Source organism: Macaca thibetana, chromosome 19 (genome assembly GCF_024542745.1).
Source record: "Macaca thibetana thibetana isolate TM-01 chromosome 19, ASM2454274v1, whole genome shotgun sequence".
NCBI classification, from domain to species: domain Eukaryota; kingdom Metazoa; phylum Chordata; class Mammalia; order Primates; family Cercopithecidae; genus Macaca; species Macaca thibetana.
Genome location: NC_065596.1, coordinates 41669862 through 41696544, shown reverse-complemented (window position 1 = coordinate 41696544; position 26683 = coordinate 41669862). Strand labels below are relative to the sequence as shown.

The window sequence follows — 26683 nt, the reverse complement described above, 5'->3', positions numbered from 1 at the left end:
GTTGCCCAGGCTGGAGTGCAGTGGCGTGATCTTGGCTCACTGCAACCTCTGCCTCTCAGGTTCACGCCATTCTTCTGCCTCAGCCTCCCAAGTAGCTGGGACTACAGGTGCCCGTCACCACGCCTGGCTAATTTTTTTGTATTTTTAGTAGAGACGGGGTTTTACCTTGTTAGCCAGGATGGTCTCTATCTCCTGACCTCGTGATCCACCCGCCTTGCCCTCCCAAAGTACTGGGATTGTAGGAGTGAGCCACCGTGCCCGGCCCCAGTTTCATTCTTCTACATATGGCTTGCCAATTATCCTGAAACCATTTGTTAAATAGGGTTTCCTTTTCTCACTTTATGTCTTTGTTTGGTCGAAGATATGTTGACTGTAAGTATTTGGCTTTATTTCTGGGTTTTCTATTAGGTTCCATTCGTCTGTATGCCTGTTTTTATACCACTACCATGCTGTTTTGGTGACTATGGTCTTATAATATAGTTCGAAGTCAAATAATGTAATGCCTCCAGATTTGTTCTTTTTGCTTAGTCTTGCTTTGGCTGTGGGCTCTTTTTTGGTTCCATATGAATTTTAGGATTGTTTTTTCTAGTTCTGCCTAGATTGATGGTGGTATCTTGATGGGAATTGTGTCAAATTTGTAGATTGCTTTTGGCAGTATGGTCATTTTCACAATATTGATTCTACCCATCCATGAGCACAGGATGTGTTTCCATTTGTTTGTGTTATCTGATTTCTTTCAGCAGTGTTTTGTAGTTTTCCTTACAGAGATCTTTTACCTCCTTGGTTAAGTACATTCCTAAGTATTTTATTTTTTTGGCAGCTATTGTAAAAGGGGTTGAGTTCTTGATTTGATTCTCAGCTTAGTTGCTGTTGGCATATAGCAGGGCTACTGATTTGTGTACATTAATTTTGTGTCCTGAAACTGCTGAATTCAATTGCCAGTTCTAGGAGCTTTTGGGATGAATCTTTAGGGTTTTCTAGGTATACAATCATGTCAGCAGCAGCAACAGTGTGACTTCCTGTTTACCAATTTGGATGCCCTTTATTTCTTTCTCTTGTCTGATTGCTGTGGCTAGGGAAAAGTATGGATTTAACTCTCTTACCATCAGTACCTCTGATACACATTACTCACACATACAAACTTTTTATTTGTTCCTCAAGATATAATTATATCACCTTTTAAATTCTTTGAAATTGCTACTTAATTCTTTCTTAATTGCTAATTATTACTGTCTTAAATGTCTCAATACATTAAAATACTTTAGGTGTTTTGTCAGTTTCATAATTTTCCTGGATATATGCCTTCATAATGCTACATGTATTCTCTGATACAGAGCTCCCACATATGCACCCGTTTCTATCCACTCTATGCCCAAGCTCTGCATGATTATTCCAACCATCCTCACACCTATTAAGAACATTTGTGGTGTGAATATTCTTGGCATTTCTGATAGATTTAATTATCATTCCACTACAGGGTGACCTTTAATCCACTCTGTGTGTGCATATTTCTGAAACTACAAGCCAGGCCTATTTTAATGAGTTTTATTCTCTTCCCCAGCTCGACTTCTGCAGGCCCCATCCCTTCCCAGAAAGAAGAGGAAATGACTGAGTCCCAGGTAAATATTAAATAGTGTATTTGTTTCTTGCCTTACTCTCCAATGCAATTTAAGGGGATTACAGTAATTCATACAGTAAATTATAAAGGCCTATATACATAAAACATTTTCAGGGGAAATAGAGTTGAACGATTAAAACTAGGGAAGAGTTAAAATGTGGGTATTTTATGAAATTCATTCAGAGAGATTAAAGTTGGGCATCAAATTTAAATTTCCTTTTCATAGGTAAAGAAAACCAGAGCAAAAATTTGTTACATCATTTTCATTGTATGTAACAATAAAAAATCAACATTTTCTAACAGAAATAAGCTTTTCATTGATACCTAGAGGTCAATGAAAACATTTTAGTGTTACCTCTTGTAGTTGATAAACCTAGCTCTTTTGATGTTCTCTTTTGATCAAGGACAAAATAAAGTGTAACTATCAAAATAGCCCAGCATTAGAAAGAATGCAAGTGAACATTAACAGAAAAGGGAATAAATTACAGTATTTCACACAGTGGAATACTACTTAACAATAACAAAGAACAGATGACTGCCACACACAACAACCAACATGGATAGATTACACAAACATAGAATGAAAGAAGGCAGAAACAAAAAAGTATATATCGTAGGGTTCCATTCATATGAAGTTGAAAACGGGCAAAACTAATCTATTGTGATAGAAGTCAGAATACTGGTTACCTCTGAGAGGGTATTTACTGTGAAACAGCATGAAGAAATTTGGAGGGCTGAAAATGTTCTATGTTTGACTTGTAGGTACCCATGTCTACAAATGTATACAAATTTATCAGATTGTATGCTTAAGACTAGTCCATTTTACCACATTACTCTATGCATGTCATATATAAATTTATTTATTTACTTATATTTATTTAGTTTTTGAGATGGAGTCTTGCTCTGTTGCCCAAGCTGGAGTGCAGTGGCACAATCTCAGCTCACTGCAGCCTCCGCCTCCCGGGTTCAAGTGATTCTCTTGCCTCAGCCTCTGTTGTACCTGGGATTATAGGCACCCCCCAGCACTCCTGGCTAATTTTTGTGGGGGTTTTTTTTGTATTTTTAGTACAGATGGGGTTTCACCATGTTGGCTAGGCTGGTCTCAAATTCTTGACCTCAAGTGATCCACCTGCCTTGGCCTCCCAAGTGCTGGGATTATAGGTGTGAGCCACTGTGCCTGGCCCATAAATTTAAAGAGAGAAAACTAGACTATCTTGAGAAAGAGGTGGGATGTGTGTCTTTCAAATGACCCTATGTAACTATCTTTTTCAATGGGCATTTGCTGCTGATTGAGCCACACTGTAATCATTTCTGGTAAATTCTTAAAATTTTAACCACTAGAATGAGCAGAGAGTGTGTTTTACTTTGTTTACTGCTGTATCTCCAGTACCTAGAACACCACCTAGTACACTTGATATTCTGTGAATACTTGTGATTTCCTTTCAGATTTATCCTACCCTCTCAGATACTGAACATATTTTACTTTTTACCCTCAGCTCAAAGCTTTGCTCTTCTGAGATATACCTTTCTTTTACCGTGTTGTTGTTGTTGTTGTTGTTGTTGTTGTTGTTGTTGTTGTTTTTGAGTCTCACTTTGTTACCCAGGGTAGAGTACAGTGATGTCATCTCGGCTCACTGCAACCTCTGCCTCCCAGGTTCAAGCAATTCCCCTGCCTCAGCCTCCTGAATAGTGGGATTACAGGTGTGCACCACCATGCCCGGCTAATTTTATATAATTTTTTTTTTTTTTTTTTTTTTGAGACGGAGTCTTGCTCTGTCGCCCAGGCTGGAGTGCAGTGGCCGGATCTCAGCTCACTGCAAGCTCCGCCTCCCAGGTTTATGCCATTCTCCTGCCTCAGCCTCCCGAGTAGCTGGGACTACAGGCGCCCGCCACCTCGCCCGGCTAGTTTTTTGTATTTTTTAGTAGAGATGGGGTTTCACCGTGTTAGCCAGGATGGTCTCGATCTCCTGACCTTGTGATCCACCCGTCTCGGCCTCCCAAAGTGCTGGGATTACAGGCGTGAGCCACCGCGCCCGGCCTAATTTTATATTTTTAGTAGAGATGGGGTTTCACCATGTTGGCCAGGCTGGTCTCCAACTCCTGACCTCAGGTGATCCACCTGCCTCGCAAAGGCTGGGATTACAGGCGTGAGCCTCCGCGCCTGGCCGACCATGTATTTTTATCTACCAGTTTCTGTATATCTCTGGTTTCTTCCTCAGGCACACACAGTTAATTTTCAAAATGAACACACCTGTGTAACACAGTGCACACACTCAACGAAGAAATACAGAATTACCCTAGCACTCTAGGATAGCTTTTCTATACCTACCTAGTTATCACCCGCACCCCAGGAGTGTTCAGTGTTTATCACCATAAATTGTTTCTCTCTGTCTTTTAACTTTATATATTCTGTGCATTCTGTATCTGGCTTCTTTTGTTTAATACTATGTTTGTGAGATTCATCCATGTTAAATTGTTGCATCTAGTTGTAGTTCAGTTAATCTCATTGCTGAATATTATTATATTCTCTGATCAACATTTCCATGGATCTTATAATCCATGTCACTTCATTTCTTACCTGGAACTACTCTGGCAACTGCCTACTAATCTCCCTGTATCCACTCCTGACCATCTATAGTCCATTCTCCATAGAACAACCAGTGATAATTTAAACCTCAGGTTTTATTATGACTTATCTGCTTAATACCATCTAGTGGCTTTCCTTTACATGTGGAATAATGTCCCTTACAAAGCCCTTCTTGGTATGCCTTCTGTCCATGTCTTCACCATTATCTTGTGCTACATTCTCCCCCATTCACTATGTTTCAGCCTCACTAACCTTTCCCCGCTTTGAACAGACCAAGTTTATCCTGCCTCAGGAACTCTGAACATGCTTTTAAATGTTCCTACCCTAGATATTTATATGACTGGTTCTTTCTCATTCAGGTTTCTGCTGAAATGTCATCCTCCTCAAGGTCGTCTTTGGTTACTAAATTCAAAGTAAAGTATCTGATTCATTCCATAACCCATTACCTTTATTGCATTTCTTAACTTATCAATATCACATTTTATCTCACTTATTCACTTGCTTATGTTTTCATTTCCGTGTCCCCTAAGTAGAAGCCCCAAGAGGCCCAGAGTGTTTATAAACTCGCTCTGCTATCCCCTCTGAGTTCTGATTGATAAAATGAAAAAACTAATCTTAATGCAGTCTGATTCAAAACTTAGTTCAATCAGCAAATTGTTCTCTTGGCAATTAGTCATTTAGATTCTCTTCTGTATCCCTGTTCTCTGTTAAGGTGGTGTTTGAGATAACAGGGAAGATCTTCATAGCTTGGGTATGTGCTAGATGATTTAGCTAGCTCCTTTTTTATGTGCTAGATGATTTAGCTAGCTCCTTTTTCTGTACATTCCGTGGCTGATGAATTTATGGTGTATTTCACAGCTCAATGATGGTCCAAGGACCTCTCCTTATCAACTGGCCTCCTTTGGTTCTTGCTATCTCTGTAGATCTTTCTGAATCTCTGTCATGCTCTCGATGCTTCCTGAGTCCTCTAAACCCCACCACATGCATGTAGGATCATTTTGCCTTTTTTTTTTGAAACAGGGTCTTACTCTGTCACCCAGGCTGGAGTGCAGTGGCGCACTCTCAGCTCACTGCAACCTCTGTCTGCTTGGCTCAAGCAGTCCTCCCGCCTTCAGCCCAAGTAGCTGGGAGTACAGGCACATGCCCCCATGCCTGGTTAATTTGAAAAAAAAAAAAAAATTTGTAGAGACAAGGTCCCACTATGTTGCCCAGGCTGATCTCGAACTCCTGGGCTCAAGCAATCTTCTTGCCTCTTGGCCTCCCAAAGTGTTGGGATTACAGGCATGAGCCACTATGCCCAGCCTCATCTTGTCTTCTGAAATGACCCTATTTCATCCTACTCAGGGTCTGTGCTATATGGGAACTGAAAGCTACTTAGAAGTTATTCTCTCAGTTTGATATGACACTCTTCCCACTTAACTCACTGCCTCTCTCCCATTTCACACTCATGCCTTGGAGTGTGGGGAGTTCTAGGCACATATTTAACTGCTTACCTCCCTACCTTCAAAGCCTTTTTTCCCTCTATTCCAGGCCTGTAAGAAGAAGGAGAGGATTTTCCCCTTTCATCTTCTCCTCTGTCTTTCCTTTTTCAATAAAGTTAAAAGGAGAAAAGGTAGAAGGCATAAGGAAACATACATTACTATGTACTTCAAAACTAGTATACTGGTTAAACATGTTTGGAGCCGGTGAGTGCTGAGTAGAGGCCAAGGTAGTATAAAATAAGGCCATGGAAGGTCTTGAGATATTCTTGGTGATAAAGCGCATTGATAAAGAAGAAAATTAGCCCATAGAGAAGAATATCACATTTATTTGTTCTTTCGTTACCATTAAGTCTTCATCTGCAAGTAAAAGGTTCACTTCTCCAGCAATGCAGGGCAGAGTACCTAAGAAAATTAAACTAGTTCAGCTGATATATACTTACAGAGCCTACTGTGTGCTCTGCATTTTGCTTAGTGCTTTATTGGAGCTCTTCATTTTTTCATGTGGATTTTAATTGTTTTTTGCTACTTCCTTTCAGTCTGAATAACTTCCTTCTGGGTTTCTTATGAGGCCAGTCTGCTAGCATTGAATTCTTTGTTTTTATTTATTTCACCTTATTTTTTTTTAACTGAAATTCACATACATATTTAAAATTATTCTACAATTCAGTGGCCTTTAGTACATTCACAGTATTGTACAGCCACCACCTCTATCTGGTTCTGTAACATTTTTATCACCTCAAAATAAAACCCCATGCCCATTAAGCATCTGTTCCCCTATCCCTCTCTTCCTCCTAGCCCCTGGCAAACACCAATCTGTATTCTGTCTCTGTGGATTTAACCTATTCTGGCTATATTATCTGTCCCATCCCGCGGGATCGTCAATGTAGGCCCTAGAAGAGGGAGTGGGAACTCCGGGGGACAAGAGACACGAGAAATGAAGACAAGACAGTATCCTGATCAAGTCTCGTTTATTGGTGGCAGTGTAATGCCTTATATAGACCGGCAGGGGCAAAGGTTGGGCCAGGGCGATGATGGTGGCCCTGCGGTGGGCGTGGCCAGGTAGGTCTCGGTTTCTTCGGTCGGACGTCATGTTGCGCCTGCGCCGTCGGTTGGTAATTTTCCCGGGCGCGGGATGGCGCCTGCGCTGTAAGTTGATCATTTTCCCGGGCGTGGGAAAATTGGTGATGAAGAACCAGGAAGAGCGCCATTTTGTACTGGCGTATGAGACAGCAGAACAGGGAAGAAAGTAAATCTAGGGAGGAGGCATAAAGTGGAAATGTATAGAGCTCAGGCGTCAGTCGTCAGTTATAATCGCTATGGCCGGGCCACGCAACTCCGGACAGGTCCCCCTTTTTTATTATTTCATGATGAGAGCTAGCCCCTCGGGAACTGCGCCTGTCTTAGGTTGGGTCAACTCATCCCCACCTTTTAAGCCCGTCATGGGATTAGGCAGCAGCAAGGGCGGCCCTCCTGTCTTAGGCTCAATTGGGGGTGGTGTCCTCTTACCCGTCATTGACTGTCCAGTTCAGCTCACAGGGCAGGTGGTCTTAAAAGGGCAGATAAGACTCACTATGTTCAGACATCTCAAGGCGATGATAATGGACCTGTATAGGCTTGGCCTGGAAGGCCTCGATTTGTCGTCTGACGAATGCCATAAGCTTATTAAGGATTATAGGCCCAAGAGTGAGAAAGAGTAGAAGGGTAAGTAAAGGACCCAAAAATGGTAGGAGATAAGGGAGAAGTCCGTGAAGTCCAGTCCAAAGCGGATTGGCGGCCAGGTCTTTTCTGCGTTTTTCTAGCTCTTCTTGTAAGGTCTTTATTTTATCTCTAACGATCCAGGATTTGTTAGCATAAAAACAGCATCTTTCCTGTAGAGCCAAACAGATCCCTCCCTGTTCTGCTGTTAGTAAGTCTAGACCTCTTCTATTTTGGAGAACTACTTCAGCTAATGAGTCTACCTGATCTTGTAGATCTTGTATAGTACTGGATAAGGTTTGTACATCTGAAATTAATTGATTGGATAATTTAGTATATTGGGTTAGTGAGACTCCTAGGCCTGTAGCTCCTGTTGTAAATGCAGTGGTGATTCCCAGTCCAGCCAATAAGGGAATAAATTGTATGGCCCGTTTTGGTCTATATATAAAATGCTCAATAGCGGGGATGGGGACAGGTTCATCTCCAGGGATGATATCAGTGTCGGGGAGAAGAGTGGCTAGAACACAAAGCCCTGTCCAATTTGTGGGTAGATAAGTATATGCCATGTTGTTTCCACAGAGGAAAACTGAGCCATTTATAGCACACAAGGGGCTGGTGACATTGATTATGGAGGTACAGTTGTTGAATACAACGTAGCCTAGATCGATTTCTTCAGTGCTATTGTAAGAGGGTGAAAAGAGGCAAGAGGAGTTAGAAAACTTCATTGGTTGAACTAAGAGGGGAGAAATAATTGGACAAGAGTTACTGACCAAGGATTCACCCATGCAATTGACATAGGATAATGAAAAGTTAGGTATAGCAAGAGGAGTAGGGGGACCCATTTTTAGACAAAGCCAACAATCGTGGGCAAGGCTTGTATTGGACATTTGGAGTAAGTTGTAAGTGGCATTAAGGATATCAAAAGTTTGAGCATCGATCATAAGGTTATCTCTAACCTTAGGCAGGGCCAAAGGGTGATATTGAATTTCAGGATACAGGGCTTTATGAATTTCTTCTAGTTTTTTTCTGAACAGTTTAAATTCTTGTGGTGTCTAATGGACCTCCCCCATCAGAGATGTGGATAGGGGCTGTAGTGCTCCAGCAAACAGGCTGTCCTTTTTGGCCGTTACAAGAAGATTGTACAAGTTTATTGGTGGATCCTAATACTTGTACGTCACTGGTACCTCCAGTTTGTGTTTTTAGTAACGTAGCCGTATGTTTAGTAACGTAGTAGTATGTTTTATTGCCTGATTTGCATTGTTGATATGAGGTGTAGCAAGAACTATGTACAGAGGACTGGAAAGAACTACAGGGGCGGCCGGGCGCGGTGGCTCAAGCCTGTAATCCCAGCACTTTGGGAGGCCGAGACGGGCGGATCACAAGGTCAGGAGATCGAGACCATCCTGGCTAACCCGGTGAAACCCCGTCTCTACTAAAAAATACAAAAACCTAGCCGGGCGAGGTGGCGGGCGCCTGTAGTCCCAGCTACTCGGGAGGCTGAGGCAGGAGAATGGCGTGAACCCGGGAGGCGGAGCTTGCAGTGAGCTGAGATCCGGCCACTGCACTCCAGTCTGGGCGACAAAGCGAGACTCTGTCTCAACAAAAAAAAAAAAAAAAAAAAAAAAAAAAAAAAAAGAACTACAGGGGCATTCTTGGAGCGGCCCGCTAGGGGAGGTGTCTCTTGGGGTTGACTTACATTTCCATAGCTGGTTTGGCATTAAGTAAGCTGTCTTGCCCGAGCAAGTCACTTGGAAGATTCTGTCTGACGGAGGTTCAGATACTTGTCCCCCGCTGCAGTCACAAGGCTGGCCGTGTTGCTTTCGTATTAGTTCTATTGCTTTACGAGGGTCATCAAAACCTGCATAGACTGTCACTATGTTATATAAAATGATTATTTTCCAAAAGAATCTCATGTGGGCTTCATTTTCTGAAAAACAAAAGGGAAGAAACTTCTCAGGGAGGATTGTTTTCCCTGGATTGACAATGGTTATGATTCATTTGGCTTACCAATCTTTTGGGCAGCCATCTGGCTGCATCATTTTTTTGTGAGAAAATACATACTGAGCCTCTTCCCCAAATTAAAACTGGGTCAGGGCCATGCCATGAATTATCGAGTGGATCTTTCCATTTTACCATTGCGAACTGTTTTTGAGATTCAGGATGCCAGAAACGGTCGGCAGCAGATTTTCCGTGAGTGTCCAAATTTAAAAAATTAAGGATAAAGAGGGCATGATTAAGTATGTTTCTGGGGGTACCCTTCACGGGGTACCAGCTCCCCCCTTTTACTTTTTCGATAGTAGTTTTTAATGACAGATGGGCCCTTTCTACTATACCTTGTCCTTGGGGATTGTAGGGAATGCCTGTGATATGTTTAATTTGTAGGGTGTTGCAGAATTGTAAGAAAGTTTTGGCTATGTAACCAGGACCGTTATCTGTCTTAATTTGTTTGGGTATACCTAAGATGGAAAAGCAATGTAATAAATGAGTTATGACATGTTTGGTGCCCTCTCCTGTCTGGAGAGTTGCAATAATGGACCCACTATAGGTGTCTATGCATACATGAATATATTTTAGTTGGCCAAATTCTGAGTGATGTGTAACGTCCATTTGCCGAATTTCGTTGGGGATGAGTCCTCGAGGGTTAACTCCTAGATGAGGAACGGGTAAATAAGTTATGCAGTTGGCACATTGTTTAACTATTTGTCGGGCTTGTTCTCTAGTAATTTTAAACATAAGTCTTAAGGTCTGGGCGTTTAAATGATGTAGGGCATGTGGTTTTTGTGCTTGTTGTAAATTGTCTGTAGTGACTGTGGCTATGGTTTTTGTTGCCATGTCAGCTGTTGAATTACCTTGTGCTAAAGGTCCCGGTAATCCTGAATGTGCTCTAATATGTAGTCCTTTTTTGAATAAGTTGTTGACATTGTAGAAATAGGTTAGCTGTGTCTGAAATATGTTTAATTTGCGGCATGGTCTCTGAGAGGGGTATTGAATGAGCCAGGTAGGCGCTGTCTGTGTAAATATTAAGTGGCTGACAAGGGAAAGCTGATAATGCTGCAATTATGGCTTGTAATTCGACTAGCTGAGCTGATGTATAAGTGGTTTGGAACTTGACAATTGTATTATTGTAGGTGTAAGCAGCGAGTCCTGTGGAAGATCCATCAGTGAAAATTAGTAATGCGTCATTGTGAGGTTCCTTACTGGTAATATGAGGAAATACAAACGCATGAAGTTTGCAAAATTGAATGAGTTTGTTAGGTGGGTAATGGTTGTCAATTGTGCCAGTGTAAGAAGCGCAAGCAATTGGCCAGGCTTCTGTATTTTGTAACAGCCAATGGATGTGTGATTGAGTGTAGGGCTGTATAATGGTAGAGAGTTCTATTCCAAAGTATTTTCTACTGTTTTCTCTTCCCAAGATAATTAGATCAGCTATGGCATCATAATAAGGCAACAAAACCTTTTTGGGGGAGGAGGGCAGGTGTACCCACATAATGGGATTGTTTTGCCAGAATAAACCAGTAGGGGTCATTGCTGTGTTAAAAATGATGAATATTAATGGCTGAGAATAATCAATACTGGTAACAAATTGTGTTGTAATGGCATTTTCTACCCGTTGGAGTGCCGTTAATGCTTCTTTTGAAATGGACCTGGGGGATTTTGGATTAGAGTCTCCTTTTAATATATCGAAAAGAGGTTTTAACTCTCCTGTGGTAAGTTTTAAGTATGGTCGAAGCCAATTTATGTCTCCCAGTAATTTTTGGAAATCATTTAAAGTTTTTAGATGGTCACGACGTATAACGGCCTTTTGATTAATGATTTTGGGTCCATTAATTTGAAAACCAAGATAGGTATATGGATTTTGTAGTTGTATTTTTTCTGGGGCTATTTGCAGTCCGGCTGTTGTCAACTCTTGTTTGAGTTGGGCAAAGCACTGTAAGACTTGGTCACCAATTTGTCCTGCTATTAAAATATCATCCATATAATGTATAATATACATTTGTGTCCATATTTTTCTGACTGGTTCTATAGCAGTGGCTACATATTTTTGACATAAGGTAGGACTATTGGCCATACCCTGAGGTAAGACTCTCCATTGGTAATGTTTCATTGGCTGCCTAAAATTTGTAGATGGAAGACTAAAGGCAAACCTTTTCTGATCAGCAGGATGAAGGGGGATTGTAAAGAAGCAATCTTTAGGCCGGGCGCGGTGGCTCAAGCCTGTAATCCCAGCACTTTGGGAGGCCGAGACGGGCGGATCATGAGGCCAGGAGATCGAGACCATCCTGGCTAACACAGTGAAACCCCGTCTCTACTAAAAAAATACAAAAAACTAGCCGGGCGAGGTGGCGGGCGCCTGTAGTCCCAGCTACTCGGGATGCTGAGGCAGGAGAATGACGTAAACCCGGGAGGCGGAGCTTGCAGTGAGCTGAGATCCGGCCACTGTACTCCAGCCCGGGCGACAGAGTGAGACTCCGTCTCAAAAAAAAAAAAAAAAAAGCAATCTTTAAGGTCAATAATGATTTTAAAATATTTTTGAGGAATCGCAATTGGTGAGGGCAGTCCCGGTTGTAAGGCACCCATAAGGACCATAGTGATATTTACTGCTCTTAAATCTTATAAGAGTCTCCATTTGCCAGACTTTTTCTTAATGACAAAGATAGGTGTATTCCAAGGGGAATTACTTTCTGTAATATGTCCTGCTAGCAGTTGTTCCTGCACTAACTGTTGGGCAGCACTTAGCTTATCATTAAGTAAAGGCCACTGATCAACCCAAACGGGCTCATCTGACTTCCAAGTAATGGGGTCAGCGCACTTTTGGGGTGCAGGTATGTCAGTGGCCTGGGCTAAAAATTTCCAAACCCTTTTTTATCAAGTTGTCCTGAGACCGGTATAGACTGTGGAATACCGTTTTCCTTTTTTCCAAGACCTTTACCAGGGGTGTATCCCTGAGTTAGCATTTGTGCAGTAATTATATCATTTGGGCTGCACATTATAATTTTCATTTGGGAGAGCAGGTCTCGTCCCCAAAGATTAACAGGTAAGTGAGGGATGATAAATGGCTTAATGAGGCCTGAATTGTTTTCTTTATCTGTCCATGTTAGGTATTTAGAACTTTGTTTAGGATTACTGCTTTGTCCAATTCCTCTCAGGTGAGTTAAAGTCTCTGTGGTAGGCCAATGAGAGGGCCAATCTTCTTGTTTAATGATGGTTACATCGGCCCCTGTGTCTATTAGCCCAGTAAATGCCTTACCATCTAACCATAAGGTTAGAGAGGGTTTTTGATTTGTAATTGGTTGCACCCAATATATATTTGACGATCCAAAACCTTTTGTATTCCTGTTAGAGTGTTGGATATTATTATCTGTTTTAACTAAGGGTAGCAAAACTAACTGTGCTATTCTAACCCCTTGAGGGACAGTAATAATGTTGTTAATAGCTCTGGCCATGATTTTAATTTCTCCTTCATAATCATTATCGATAACTCCAGGGAGGACTTGTAAACCTTTCATGGTGACACTACTTCTTCCCAAGAGTAGCCCAAAAGTGTCAGGTGGTAAAGGCCCATATATTCCTGTATTTAAGGTTTGTGGTCCCATCTCAGGTGTTAATACTGTGTGGGAGGTGGAACTGAGGTCCAGTCCTGCACTTCCTGTGGTTGCTCTACTAAGTTTTGAAATGGATTGTTGCTGCTGGCTGGAACAAAGCTGACCGCCCCATATGCTTGTTTTGGGGCCTGGGGCTGGCCCCTCACCCCATTTCCCTGCTGAGACGATAAAGGATTTCCTTGACTATCAGTTTTAGATTTACATTCGTTGGCCCAGTGCCTTCCTCTTTTACACCTTGGGCAAAGGCCTGGAATTTTTGTTTCTGGATTTTTATTTTGGTTTTCATGGCAACCTTTTGCAAAGTGTCCTTTTTTTACCACATTTAAAGCATCCTCCTTTATCTTTACCTTTGTTATTGAGGAAGTCTCTTACTGTTTGACCGCTAAAGGCGGCAGCCATTGCTAGACCCTGTTGATATGAGGGCCCAATATCTGAACAAAGGCGAATATATCCTGTTAAATCTGTTTTCTTTCGATAAGGTCTGATTGCCGCTTGGCAGGCGGGGTTGGCATTTTCATATGCCAACTGTTTAACATAATCTACACCCGTTTCTGCATTTCCAAAAATTCTACCTGCCGTGGTCATGAGTCTATGTACAAAATCTGAGAACGGCTCATCTGGTCCTTGTTTGACTGCCGTGAGTGAGGCCCCTGGGTCTCCTTTAACAGGGAGTTTCCTCCAGGCTTTTGTAGCAGCTGCCTGGATTTGTGAAAACAAGCCAGGATCATATTGCATTTGGGCCTGAGTGTCTGCATAGTTACCTGAACCAGTTAACATATCAAAATCCCAGCCGTTTCCTGCCTGTTGGTTTCTTTTAGCTGTGTCCCTACAATTTTCAAAAAAATCTGACTTCCAAATTAAATGATCTCCCCCAGAAAGGACTGCCCTAACTAAGGTATTCCAATCTGTAGGGGTGAGCCAGTTATCGGCTACAGATTCCACTATTGCGAGAGTATATGGAGCAGTAGCCCCATATTGAGAAGCAGCAGTTTTTAACTCTTTTATGATAGTGAAATCAAACCCAGTATGATGTCTCCAAGCTTGTCCTTGCCCATCTGTGGTTTCAGTAACTGGGAAGATGTCCTTGGGGGAGGAGTCTTCTCTATGTCGGCTAGCAACTAACCCCCCTCTTAGAACATGCTGTCCAGGCCGCTGAGGTGGGCGCAGGGAACCCTCCATAACATCTGGGTTAGGTATCTTTTCATTTCCTGTTTTTAATTTTTGGAGCCTAATTATCAATGATTGATGCAACTCCTCAAGTTTAATTTGTTCTTCTAGTTGAGCAATTTTTTGTTTTAATTCTTCTTTGGGATCTACTACTGCCATAACAATGGGCGCAGAAGCCCCATTACGTGTCCCATTACATGGGGGCGGGCGTGGAGTAAAGGGAGGCCAGTCGGGGTTATGATATTTAGCCGCCTCTTCCTCTAAATCATCCCAATTTATGTCTGATTGATCAGGCTTATTAGTTTCTTCCTCTTTTTGAGGCGTTTGTAAAACTGGATATTTTTTCTGTTTGTTTTTGTGTAACATTTCTTTATCTGTTACAGAAGGAGATTTGACTTCCTCATCATCGCTCTCAAGGGAAATGAGATCCTCCTCCGTATCTTGCGGAGGCTTTGTGAGGTTAGAGCGGGAACTAACCTTTAGAATATGTTCTGTTTGAGCGACCGTGGCCATGACTTGTGGATCGACCTCCTTTTTATCTATCAAATCTTTAATGAGATTCCAATAAGAGAAGGCAGTCACAGGAATTTTTTCTGGCCCAAAAGTATTATAATAATCTTGAAAACAATCTCCTACTCTACGCCATCTTTTAATATCAATAGTTCCTTCCTGTGGGAACCAAGGGCAAGTGTCTTTTACAAAATCAAAAAATTTAAACAAATCATTACCTTTAACCTTTACTCCTCGTATCTTTAAAGCCTCTTTTAATTGTCCTACATAGATTTGATGTTGACTTAATTCTTGTCCCATTTCGGACACGTCACTTACCTTCGATTCTGACGTGGCAGGTTCCCGCGGTGATCGGAGGAGTTTAGTTTCAGCTTGACGGTCGACCGTTCTTTCGCGTCCTCTTCCTCACGGAATCCCTCGTTTCCAGGCTCCACGTTGAGGCGCCACGTGTCCCATCCCACGGGATCGTCAATGTAGGCCCTAGAAGAGGGAGTGGGAACTCGGGGGTACAAGAGACACGAGAAATGGAGACAAGACAGTATCCTGATCAAGTCTCGTTTATTGGTGGCAGTGTAATGCCTTATATAGACCGGCAGGGGCGGAAGTTGGGCCAGGGCGATGATGGTGGCCCTGCGGTGGGCGTGGCCAGGTAGGTCTCGGTTTCTTCGGTCGGACGTCATGTTGCGCCTGCGCCGTCGGTTGGTAATTTTCCCGGGCGCGGGATGGCGCCTGCGCTGTAAGTTGATCATTTTCCCGGGCGCGGGAAAATTGGTGATGAAGAACCAGGAAGAGCGCCATTTTGTACTGTCGTATGAGACAGCAGAACAGGGAAGAAAGTAAATCTAGGGAGGAGGCATAAAGTGGAAATGTATAGAGCTCAGGCGTCAGTCGTCAGTTATAATCGCTATGGCCGGGCCACGCAGCTCCGGACAATTATCTATTCTGAATATTTCATATGTATACAATAATAAAATATGTGACCTTTTCTGTCTGGCTTCTTTCACCTAACATAATCACCTTCATGTTTGAAAGATAAGTTTCTGGCCAGGCGTGGTGGCTCATGCCTATAATCCCAGTACTTTGGGAGGCCGAGGCATATGGATCACCAGGTCAGGAGATCCAGACCATCCTGGCTAACATGATGAAACCCCGTCTCTACTAAAAATACAAAAAATTAGCCAGGCGTGGTGGTGGGTGCCTGTAGTCCCAGCTACTTGGGAGGCTGAGGCAGGGGAATGGCGTGAACCCGGGAGGCAGAGCTTGCAGTCAGCCGACATTGTGCCACTGCACTCCAGCCTGGGCAGCACAGCAAGACTCCATCTCAAAAAAAGAAAAAAAAGATAAGTCTCCTAAATATAGGATTCTTTGTTGATAGTTTTTTTTTTGTTTTTAATTTTTAGCTTTTGTAGAAACATAGTAGGTGTATACTGTATGAGGTATACATTTATGAGGTACGTGAGATGTTTTGTTTTGAGATGGATTCTCGCTCTGCCGCCCAGGCTGGAGTGCAGTGGCGCGATCTCGGCTCACTGCAAGCTCTGCCTCCTGGGCTCACGCCATTATCCTGCCTTAGCCTCCGGAGTAGCTGGGATTACAGGCACCCGCCACCACCCCCAGCTAATTTTTTTTTGTATTTTTTTTTTTTTAGTAGAGACAGGGTTTCACCGTGTTAGCCAGGATGGTCTTGATCTCCTGACCTTGTGATCCGCCTATCTCGGCCTCCCAGAGTGCTGGCATTACAGGCGTGAGCCACCACGCCTGGCGAGATATTTTGATATAGGCATACAATGAGTAATCAGGGTAAATAGGGTATCTATCCAAGCATTTATCCTTTGTGTTACAATTTACTCTCTTGGTTATTTTTAAACGTACAAATAAATTATTGTTGACTATAGTTGTCCTGTTGCACTATCAAATGTTAGATCTTATTCATTCTAACTGTGTTTGTACCTATTAACCATCCCCATTTCCCCCACCCACTATCCTTGCTAGCTGCTGGTAACCATTATTCTGTGCTCTATTTCCATGAGTTCAGTTGTTTTAATTTTTAGCTCTCATAAATAAGTGAGAATATGTGAGGTTTGTCGTTCTGTGCCTGGCTTATTTCACTTAACATAATGATCTCCAGTTGCATCCATGTTGTTGCAAATGACAGGATCTTGTTCTTTTTTATGGCTGAATAGTACTCCAAGGTGTGTATGTATCACATTTTCTTTATCCATCCGTTTCTTGATGAGCACTTAGCTTGATTCCAAATCTTGGCTATTGTGAATAAACAAGGAAGCAATAAATAAGGGAGTGCAGATATCTCTTTAATACACTGATTTCCTTTCTTTTGGGTATATACTTAGCAGTGGGATTGCTGGGTTATATGATAGTTGTATTTTACTTTTTTGATGAACCTCCAAACGTTTCTCCATCTGGTTGTACTAATTTACATTCCCACCAACAATATATGAGGGTTCCCTTTTCTCCACATCCTGGCCAGCATTTATTATTACCTGTCTTTTGGATAAAAGCCATTTTAAGGCCAGGCACGGTCGCTAATGCCTGTAATCCCAGCACTTTGGGAGGCCAAGGCGGGTGGATCATCTGAGGTCAGGAGTTCAAGACCAGCCTGGTCAACATGGTGAAACCCCGTCTCTACTAAGAATACAAAAATGAGCCAGGCGTGGTGGTGCATACCTGTAATCCCAGCTACTCGGGAGGCTGAGGTAAGAGAATCGCTTGAACCCAGGAGGCGGAGGTTTCAGTGAGCCAAGATCGCACCGCTGCACTCCAGCTTGGGCAACAAGAGTGAAACTCCATTACAAACAAACAAAAAAAACCATTTTAATTGGGGTGAGATGATATCTCACTGTAGTTTTGATTTGCATTTATCTGATGATCAGTGATGTTGAACACCTTTTCATATGCCTGTTTGCCATTTGTATGTCCTTTGAGAAATGTCTTCAGATCTTTCCCCCTTTTTAAATCATATTATTAGATTTTTTTCATATAGAGTTGTTTGAGCTCCTTATATTATCTAGTTATTAATCCCCTGTCTGATAGATAGTTTACATATATTTTCTCCCATTTTGTGGGTTGCCTCTTCACTTTGCTAATTGTTTCCCTTGATGTGCAGAAGCTTTTTAACTTGATATGATCCCATTTGTCCATTTTCGCTTTGGCTACCTGTGCTTATGGGGTTATTACTCAAGGAACCTTTGTCCAGTCCATTATCCTGAGTTTCCTCAGTGTTTTAGTCGTTTCATAGTTTGAGGTCTTATATTTAAGTCTTTAATCCACTTTGATTTTATTTTTGTGTATGGCAAGATATAAGGGATCTAGTTTCATTCTTCTGCGTATGGATATCCAGTTATTGAAGATACTGTTCTTTCCCCAGTGTATTTCTTGGCACCATTGTTGAAAATGAGTTCATTGGAGATGTATGGATTTGCTTCTGGGTTCTCTATTCTGTTCTATTGGTCTGTGTGTCTGCTTGTTGTTAGTCTTTGTTGCCGCTGCTTCTGACAGGATCTTGCTCTCTTGCTGTCTTGCTCAGGCTGGAGTGCAGAGGTGTGAACATGGCTTGCTGCAGCCTTGACCTCCCCGGCTTAGGTAATCCTCTTGCCTCAGCTTCCCGAGTACCACAGGTGCACACCACCATGCCTAATTTTTTATTTTTTTGTAGAGACAAGGTCTCACTATGTAGCCCAGGACTCAAACTCTCAGGCTCAAGCACTTCTCCCCCTCAGCCTCCCAAAGTGCTGGGATTACAGGCACAAGCTACCCTTCCTGGCCTATGTGTCTGTTTTTACCTCAGTACCATGCTGTTTTGGTTACTGTAGTTTTGTAGTATAATCTGAAGTCAGGCTCCTCCAGTTTTTTTTCTGTTTGCTCAGGGTGGTTTTGCCTGTTCTGGGTCTTTGGTGGTTCCATATAAATTTTAGCATATTTTTCTATTTCTGTGAAGAATGTCATTGGTATTTTGATAATAATTGCATTGAATCTGTAGATTGCTTTAGGTAGTATGAACATTTTAATAATATTGATTCTTCTAACCCATGAGCATGGACTGTCTTTCCATTTTTTTGTGTCCTCTTCAATTTTTTTCATCAGTGTTTTATAATTGTCATTGTAGAGATCTTTCAATTCTTTGGTTAACTCTTAGGGATTTTATTTTTAGCTACTATAAATGGGATTAATTTCTTGATTTCTTTTTTCAGATTGTTTGCTGTTGGCATATAGAAATGCTGTTGATTTTTCTATGTTGATTTTGTATCCCACAACTTTACTGAATTTGTTTATCAGTTCTGATAGTTTTTTTGCTAGAGTCTTCAGGTTTTTTCAAATAGAAGATCATATCATATGCAAACAGGATAATTTGACTTCTTCGGATGCCTTTTACTTCTCTTATCTGATTTCTCTTGCTAGGATTTCCAGTACTATGTTGAATAACAGTGGTGAAAGTAGGCAGCCTTGTCATATTCCAGATCTTAGAGGAAAGGCTTTCTGTTTTTCCCCATTCAGTATACTAGCTGTGAGTCTGTCATATATGGCTTTTATCGTATTGAGGTATGTTCCTTCTGTACTCAGTTTTTGAGAGTTTTTATCATGGAAGGGATGTTGAATTTTATCGAATGCTTTTTCAGCACCAGTTGAAATGATCATATGGTTTTTGTCCTTCATTCTGTTGATGTGATATATCACATTGATTGATTTGCGCATGTTTTACCATCCTTGCATTTCTAAGATAAATCCCACTTAGTCATGATGTATTATCTTTTTAATGTGTTGCTGAATTCGGTTGGCTAGTATTTTGAGGATTTTTGCATCAATGTTCAGCAAGGATATTGGCCTATAGTTTTATTTTTTGATTTTTTTATTTTTTGATGTGTCTTGGTCTGGTTTTCATATCAGGGTAATATTGCCCTCCTGGAATGAGTTTGGAAGTATTCCCTCTTCCTCTATTATTTGGAATAGTTTAATTAGGATTGGTATTATTTCTTCTTTAATTGTTCAGTAAAATTCAGCAGGGAAGCCATGAGCTTTTCTTTGCTTGGAGACTTTTTATTACAGCTTCAATCTCATTACTTGTTATTAGTCTTTTCAGGTTTTGGATTTTTTCATGGTTCAATCTTGGTAGGTTGTATTTTCTAGGAATTCATTTCTTCTAGGTTTTCTAATTTATTGGCATATAGTTGCTCATAGTAGCTTCTAATGATCCTTTGGATTTCTCCAGTATTGGTTATGTCTCTTTTTTCATCTCTGATTTTACTTATTTGGGCCTTCTCTTCTTTTCTTAGTCTGGCTAAAAGTTTGCTGATTTTATTTTTTCAAAAAACTGATTTTTTATTTTGTTAATCTTTTGTATCTTTTCTTCATTTCATTTATTTCTGCTCTGATCTTTATTTCTTTTCTTCTAATAATTTTGAGTTTGGTTTGCTCTTTTCTAGTTCTTTTAAGATGCATCATTAAATTGTTTATTTGAAGTTTTTCTTCTTGTTTGATGTAGGTCCTTATAGCTATAAACTGTCCTTTTAGTGCTGCTTTTGCCGTATCCTATGGGCTTTGATGTGTTGTGTTTCCATTATCATTTATTTCAAGAAATTTTTAAATTTTTTTCTTAATTTCTTCATTGACCCAGTGATCATTCAGGAGCATATTGTTTAATTTCCGTGTGTTCGTATAGTTTCCACAATTACTCCTTGATTTCTAGTTTTATTCCACTGTGGTTAGAGAAGATATCTTATATAATTTTAATTTTTTGAGTGTTTTAAGACTTGTTTATGGCCTAACATGGTCTATCCTTGAGAGTGGTCCATGTGCTGAGGAGAAGAATGTGCATTCTGCAGCCACTGGATGAAATGTCCTGTATATATCTATTATGTCCATTTGGTCTGTAGTACAGATTAAGTCTGATAGTTCTTTGTTGATTTTCTATCTGGATAATCTGTCCAGTGCTGAAAGTAGAATGTTGAAGTCTCCAGCAATTATTCTATTGGGTCTATCTCTCTCTTTTACTGTAATATTTGCTTTATATATCTGAGTGCTCCAACGTCGGGTGCATACATGTTGACAGTTATATCCTCTTGCTGAATTGACCCCTTTATCGTCATGTAATGACCTTATTTGTCTCTTTTTATAGTTTTGGTCTTGAAGTATATTTTGTCTAAGTATAGCTAGTCCAGCTCTTTTTTGGTTTCATTTGCATGTAATGTATTTTTCTATCTATTTTCAGTCTCTGTGTGTCTTCATAAGTGAAGTGTGTTTCTTGTAGGCAACGGATTTTTGGATCCTGTTTTTTGTTTGTTTGTTTTTTTAAATAATACATTCAGCCACTCTGTCTTTTGATTGGAGAGCTTTACATTCAAATGTTAGTCCATTTACATTCAATGTTATTATTGATAAGTAAGGACTTAGTCCTGCTATTTTGTTATTTCCAGGTTGTTTTGTGGTCTTCCTTTCCTCCTTTCCTGTCCTCCTTTTTGGGAAGGTGGTTGTCTCCAGTGGTATGTTTTAATTTCTTGCATTTTACTTTTTGTGTATCTGTTGTATGTTTTTTGATTTGAGGTTGTCATGAGGCTTGCAAATAATATAACCTATTATTTTAAACTGATGACAAATTAACACTGATTGCATAAACAGCCCAAGAGAAAATTAGTAAAAACTCAACACTTTAACTTTGTCTCCCTGCTTTTTTAGCCTTTTGCTGTTTTTACTTTTTATTTTATTTATTTACTTATTTTTGAGATGGAGTCTTGCTGTTACCAGGCTGGAGCGCAGTGGCGCGATCTCGGCGCGCTGCAACCTCTGCCTCCCAGGTTCAAGCAATTCTCCTGCCTCAGCTTCCTGAGTATCTGGGACTACAGGCGTGCGCCACCCCACACCCAGCTAATTTTTTTGTATTTTTAGTAGAGACAGGGTTTCACCATGTTGGTCAGGATGGTCTCGATCTCCTGACCTTGTGATCCACTCACCTCAGCCTCCCAAGGGTTTGGGATTACAGGTGTGAGCGACCGCACCCGGCTTGCTGTTTTTATTTATATTTTATTGTACTGTGTCTTGAAATAGTTTTAGTTACTGATTTATTTATATTGATTAATCTTCTCATCTTTCTTTTTTTTTTTTTTTGAGATGGAGTCTCACTCGGTCACCAGACTGGAGTGCAGTGGTGTGATCTCAGCTCACTGCATCCTCCGCCTTCCGGGTTCAAGCGATCCTTCTTCCTCAGCCTCCTGAGTAGCTGAGACTACAGGCATGTGCCACCATGCCCAGCTCATTTTTGTATTTTTAGTAGAGATGGCGTTTCACAATGTTGGCCAGAATGGTCTCAGTCTGTTGACCTCGTGATCTGCCCGCCTCAGCCTCCCAAAGTGCTAGGATTACAGGTGTGAGCCACTGCGCCCAGCCCATTCTTCTCATCTTTCTATTCAAGATATGAGTAGTTTACACACCACAATTACAGTGTTATAACATTCTGCATTTTCTGTGTACTTTCTATTACCAGTGAGTTTTATACTTTCACATGATTTCTTATTGTTCATTAATGTCATTTTTTCAGGTTGAAGGACTCTCTAGCATTTTTTTGTAGGACAGGTCTGGTGTTGATGAAATCTCTCAGCTGTTCTTTGTCTGGGAAAGCCTTTATTTCTCCTTCACGTTTGAAGGTTATTTTCACCAGATACACTATCCTAGCATAAAAGTTTTTTTCCTTCAGGACTGTAAATATGTCGTGTCGCTCTTTCCTGGTGTGTAAAATTTCCACTGAAAAGTCTGCTGCCAGACATATTGGAGCTTCCATTGGTATGTTGTTTCTTTTCTCTTGCTGTGTTTAAATGGATCCTTTCTTTATCATTGACCTTTTAGGAGTCTGATTATTAAGTGTCTTGAAGTAGTCTTATTTGGTTTAAATCTACTTGGTGTTCTATAACCTTCTTGTACTTGAATATCAATATCTTTCTTCTAGGTTTGGAAAGTTCTCTGTTGTTATCCCATCGAATAAACTTTCTACCCCTGTCTCTCTACCTCCTCTTTAAGGCCAATAAGTCTTAGATTTGCCCATTTGAAGCTATTTTCTAGATCTTACAGGCTTCATTCTTTCTTACTTATTTTTCTTTTGTCTCCTCTGACTGTGTATTTTCAAATAGCCTATCTTCAAGCTCACTAATTCTTCCCTCTGCTTCATCAATTCTGCTGTTCAGTGACTGATGTGGGTGAGGGTGGTGGCTCATGCCTATAATCCTAGCATTTTGGGAGGCCAAGGCGTGAGGATCACTTGAGCCCAGGAGTTTGAGACAAGCTTGGGCAACATAGTGAGACTACCATCTCTACAAAAACATTAAAAACTTAGTTGGGTATGTGGCATGCACCTGTGGTCCCTGCTTTTTGGGAGGCTGAGGTAGGAGGATCACTTGAGCCTGGCAGGTTGAGGCTGCAGTGAGCCATGATCACACCACTGCATTCCAGCCTGGATGACAGAGACTCTGTCTCAAAAAAAATAAAAAAAAAAAAGAAAAAAAGACAGATGCATTCTTCAGTTTGTCCATTGCATTTTTCAGCTCCAGAATTTCAGCTCTATTCTTTTTAATTATTTCAGTCTCTTTGTTAAATTTATCTGATAGCATTCTAAATTCTTTCTCTGTGTTATGTAGAATTTCATTGAGTTTCCTGAAAACAGCTATTTTGAATTCTCTATCTGAAAGGTCACAGATTTCTGTGTCTCCAGGATTGGTCCCTGGTATCTTATTGAGTTCAATTTGGTGAGGTCATGTTTTCCTAGATGGTCTTAATGCCTATGGATGTTTGTTGATGTCTGGGCAGTGAAGAGTTAGATATTTATTGCAGTCTTTGCAGTCTGAGCTTGTTATACCTGCCCTTTTTGGCAAGGCTTTCCAGGTATTTGAAGGGACTTGGGTGTTTTGATCTAAGTTTTTGGTCATTGCAGCCATGTCTGCATCAGGGGGGCATGCCAAGCCCAGTAACACTGTGGCTCTTACAGACTCATACAGGTACCACCTTGATGGTCCTAGATAAGATCCAGAAGAATTCTCTGGAAGAATTATCCGGATTACCAGGTAGAGACTCTTGTCTTACTTTCTCCCAAACAGACTGTGCTGAGCTGCCTGGAGCTGGGGGAGGGGTGACACAAGCACCCCTGTGGCCACCACCACTGGGACTACGCTCAGTCAGATGAAGCCAGCACAGCACTGAGTCTCACCGAACGCCCACAGTGTTCACTAAAGTTCACCCAAGGCCTGTGTTCACTGAAGGCCCTATCGCTCTACAATCAGCAGGTGGCAAAGCCAGCCAGTTTTATATCCTTACCTTTAGAGTGGCAAGTTCTGCCCAGCCACGGGCAGGTCCAGAGATGCCGTCCAGCAGCCAGGGCCTGGAGTCAGAAACCTTAGGAATCTACTTGGTGCTCTATTCTATGGTGGCTGGACTGGCACCCAAGCCACATGGCAAAGTCCTTCCCACTCTTCCCTCCCCTTTCCACAAGCAGAGGAATTTCTCCCCATGGCTACCACTGACCCAGGCCCATGGCAGGTATGGCCTGGCTACCACCAATGTTCACTCCAGGCCCAAGGCCTTTTCAGTGAGCTTGTGGTGAATGTTGCCAGGCCTGGGATTCCCCCTTCAGGGCAGCAAGCTCCCCTTCGGCCCAGGGCAGGTCCAGAAATGCTATCCAAGAGGCAAGGCCTGGAATTGGGGATCCCAAGAACCCAGTTGGTGCTGTACCACACTGTGGCCAAGTTGGTACCTAAGCTGCAAGACAAAGTTCCCTGTACTTTTCCCTCTCCTTTTCTCAAGCAGGAGTCTCTCCCTGTAGCCACCATACGGGAAATGTGCTGGGTCACACCTGAAGCCAGCACATCTCTGAGTCTCACCCAAGGCCCATGGTGAGTAGTACCTGGCTACCACTGCTGACTGTTGAGGGCTCAAGGGCTCTTTAGTCAGTAGGTGATGAATGCTGCCAAGATTGAGTTCTTCCTCTCAAGGCAACGGGTTACCTTTTGGTCCAGGGTGTGTCTAGAAGTTTCATCCAGGAGCTGGCGCATGGAATGGGGGCCTCTGCCTGGTGTCCTATCATACTGTAGCTAAGCTGGTATCCAAGGTGCAAGACAAAGTCCTCTTTACTCTTCCCTCTGCTCTTCTCAAGTGAAAAGAAGGGCTCTCTCCTGGAGTTGCGAGCTGCACTACTTCAGGTTAGGGAAAGAGTGGCACAAGCACTCCCTTGGCTACCCTAGCTGGTGTCTAACCGGGTCCCATGCTCCTCTAGTCCACTGGCTCCAAGCCCAGCACAGTACCAGGACTTGCCCAGGAATTGCAATTCCTGTGGCCTAGACTGCCTTTCAAGGTCACTTAGGACCCTAGAGCTCTTTAGCCCATGGTGGTGAGGCTTGCCGGAATTCAGGTTCCTACTGCTACAATGGACAATTCCCCCAGACTGGCTAGGGATGGTCTAAATACTTCTGGTGTCGGCACCAACTGAGTTCTCCCCAGTGTTGCCTTCTGCTGTGACGGGGCACCACTGAGTTCCAGTGCAAAGTCCTACAATCACTCTTGGTCTCCCTCCTCCAGGAGCATAGATTCTTTCTTACCACCATATGACCACTGCTGGAGGATAGGGATGGAATGGCATCAGCAATTCAAGACTGTCTTTCCTATCCTCCTCAGTGCCACTTTCAGTGATGTGAAGTTAAAACCAGATACTGTGATTGCTGACCTGATTTTTGGTTATGATGAAGATGCTTTTTTTTGTGTGTGTGTGGATAGTTGTTCAGTTTGGTGTTCCTGTGGGGGGGATGATCAGTGGAGTCTTCTATTGGGCCCTCTTTCCCTGCTTCCCCTCTGATAGTTTTTTTGTTCTTTCAGAACATCTAATATGTTGTCCCATTGCTATTTGTCCTCCATTGTGTTTGATGAGAAGTCAGCTATTAGTTTTATTGTGGTTGATGAAGATGATAAATTGTTTTCCCTTGCTGTTTTCAAGATGTTCTCTTTATATTTATTTTCAACATTTTGACTATGATGTGTTTAGGTGTGTATCTTGTTGCATTTATCCTACTTGAAATTCATTGAGCTTGAATATGTACATTAATGTTTTTCATGAAATGTGGGAAGTTTTCAGTCATTATGTCTTTGAATATTTTTCTGTCCTCTTCTCTCTCCTCTCTAACTTACACTAAATTATGCATATGTTGATGCACTTATTGCTGTAACATTTCTGAGTCTACATTCTTTTTTTTTTTTTTTTTTTTGAGATAGGGTCTCACTCTGTCACCCAGGCTAGATGCAGTGGCACAATTATAGCTCACTGTAACCTTGAACTCTTGGGCTAAATCAGTCCTCCCACCTCTGTCTCCTGAGTGGCTAGGACTATAGGCATGTGTCAGCACACCTGGCTGATTTCTTAAATTTTTTGGTAGAGATAGGGTCTCACCGTCTTGACCAGGCTGGTCTTGAACTCCTAGCCTCAAGTGATCCTCCCACCTTGGCCTCCCAAAGCACTGGGATTACAGGCATGAGCCACTGTGTCCAGCCTGTATTCATTTTTCTTTGTCCTTTTTTCTGTCTTTTCTTCAAATTGCATCATTTTTGTTGATCTGTCTTCAAGTTTACTAATACTTTTTTCTGCCAACTCAGACCACCCTGAAGCTGTGAGAAAGTCTCAGCCAGGCCAAAGGGGAGTTGCTGACCAAAGCTTTCCCACTGGAGGAAAACCATATCAGGTGTAATAGTCCAGACTTTAATAGCCTCACTATGCTGAGCCTGTGGCTGGAAGCAGTGTTGGGGTATCATGACTTTAGCATGGCTGTTTGCCAACTATGCTTCTCACAGTGGATTCCCTTAAAGAGGATTTGAGCACCACGCCTTCATAGCTGCCAAAGGATGGCCAGATCTGGCATGAACATATTAATCTGTTAGTATTACACTTGACTGCCCGTGATAGAAAGCCCAGATAACCTTTGCTTAAACAAGATAGAAGTTTATTTATCTCTCATATTGAAGTTCAGCACTGATCCTGTAGCTCCAA

General features: G+C 41.8%; 1 protein-coding gene across 8 annotated transcripts in view; it reads left to right on the top strand.

The window, feature by feature from the left end:
• Window positions 1–26683, top strand: part of ZNF569 (zinc finger protein 569) — a 71996-nt gene that overhangs the window by 23979 nt on the left and 21334 nt on the right. For 7 of the 8 annotated variants that reach the window (XM_050768933.1, XM_050768931.1, XM_050768934.1 and 4 more), the window contains one exon: window positions 1562–1619. In XM_050768933.1, coding sequence (XP_050624890.1) covers window positions 1562–1619 — 58 coding nt within the window. Of the gene's footprint in view, window positions 1–1561; window positions 1620–22363; window positions 22450–26683 lie in introns of those variants that run through there. The other variant, XM_050768938.1, reaches the window with a different exon arrangement.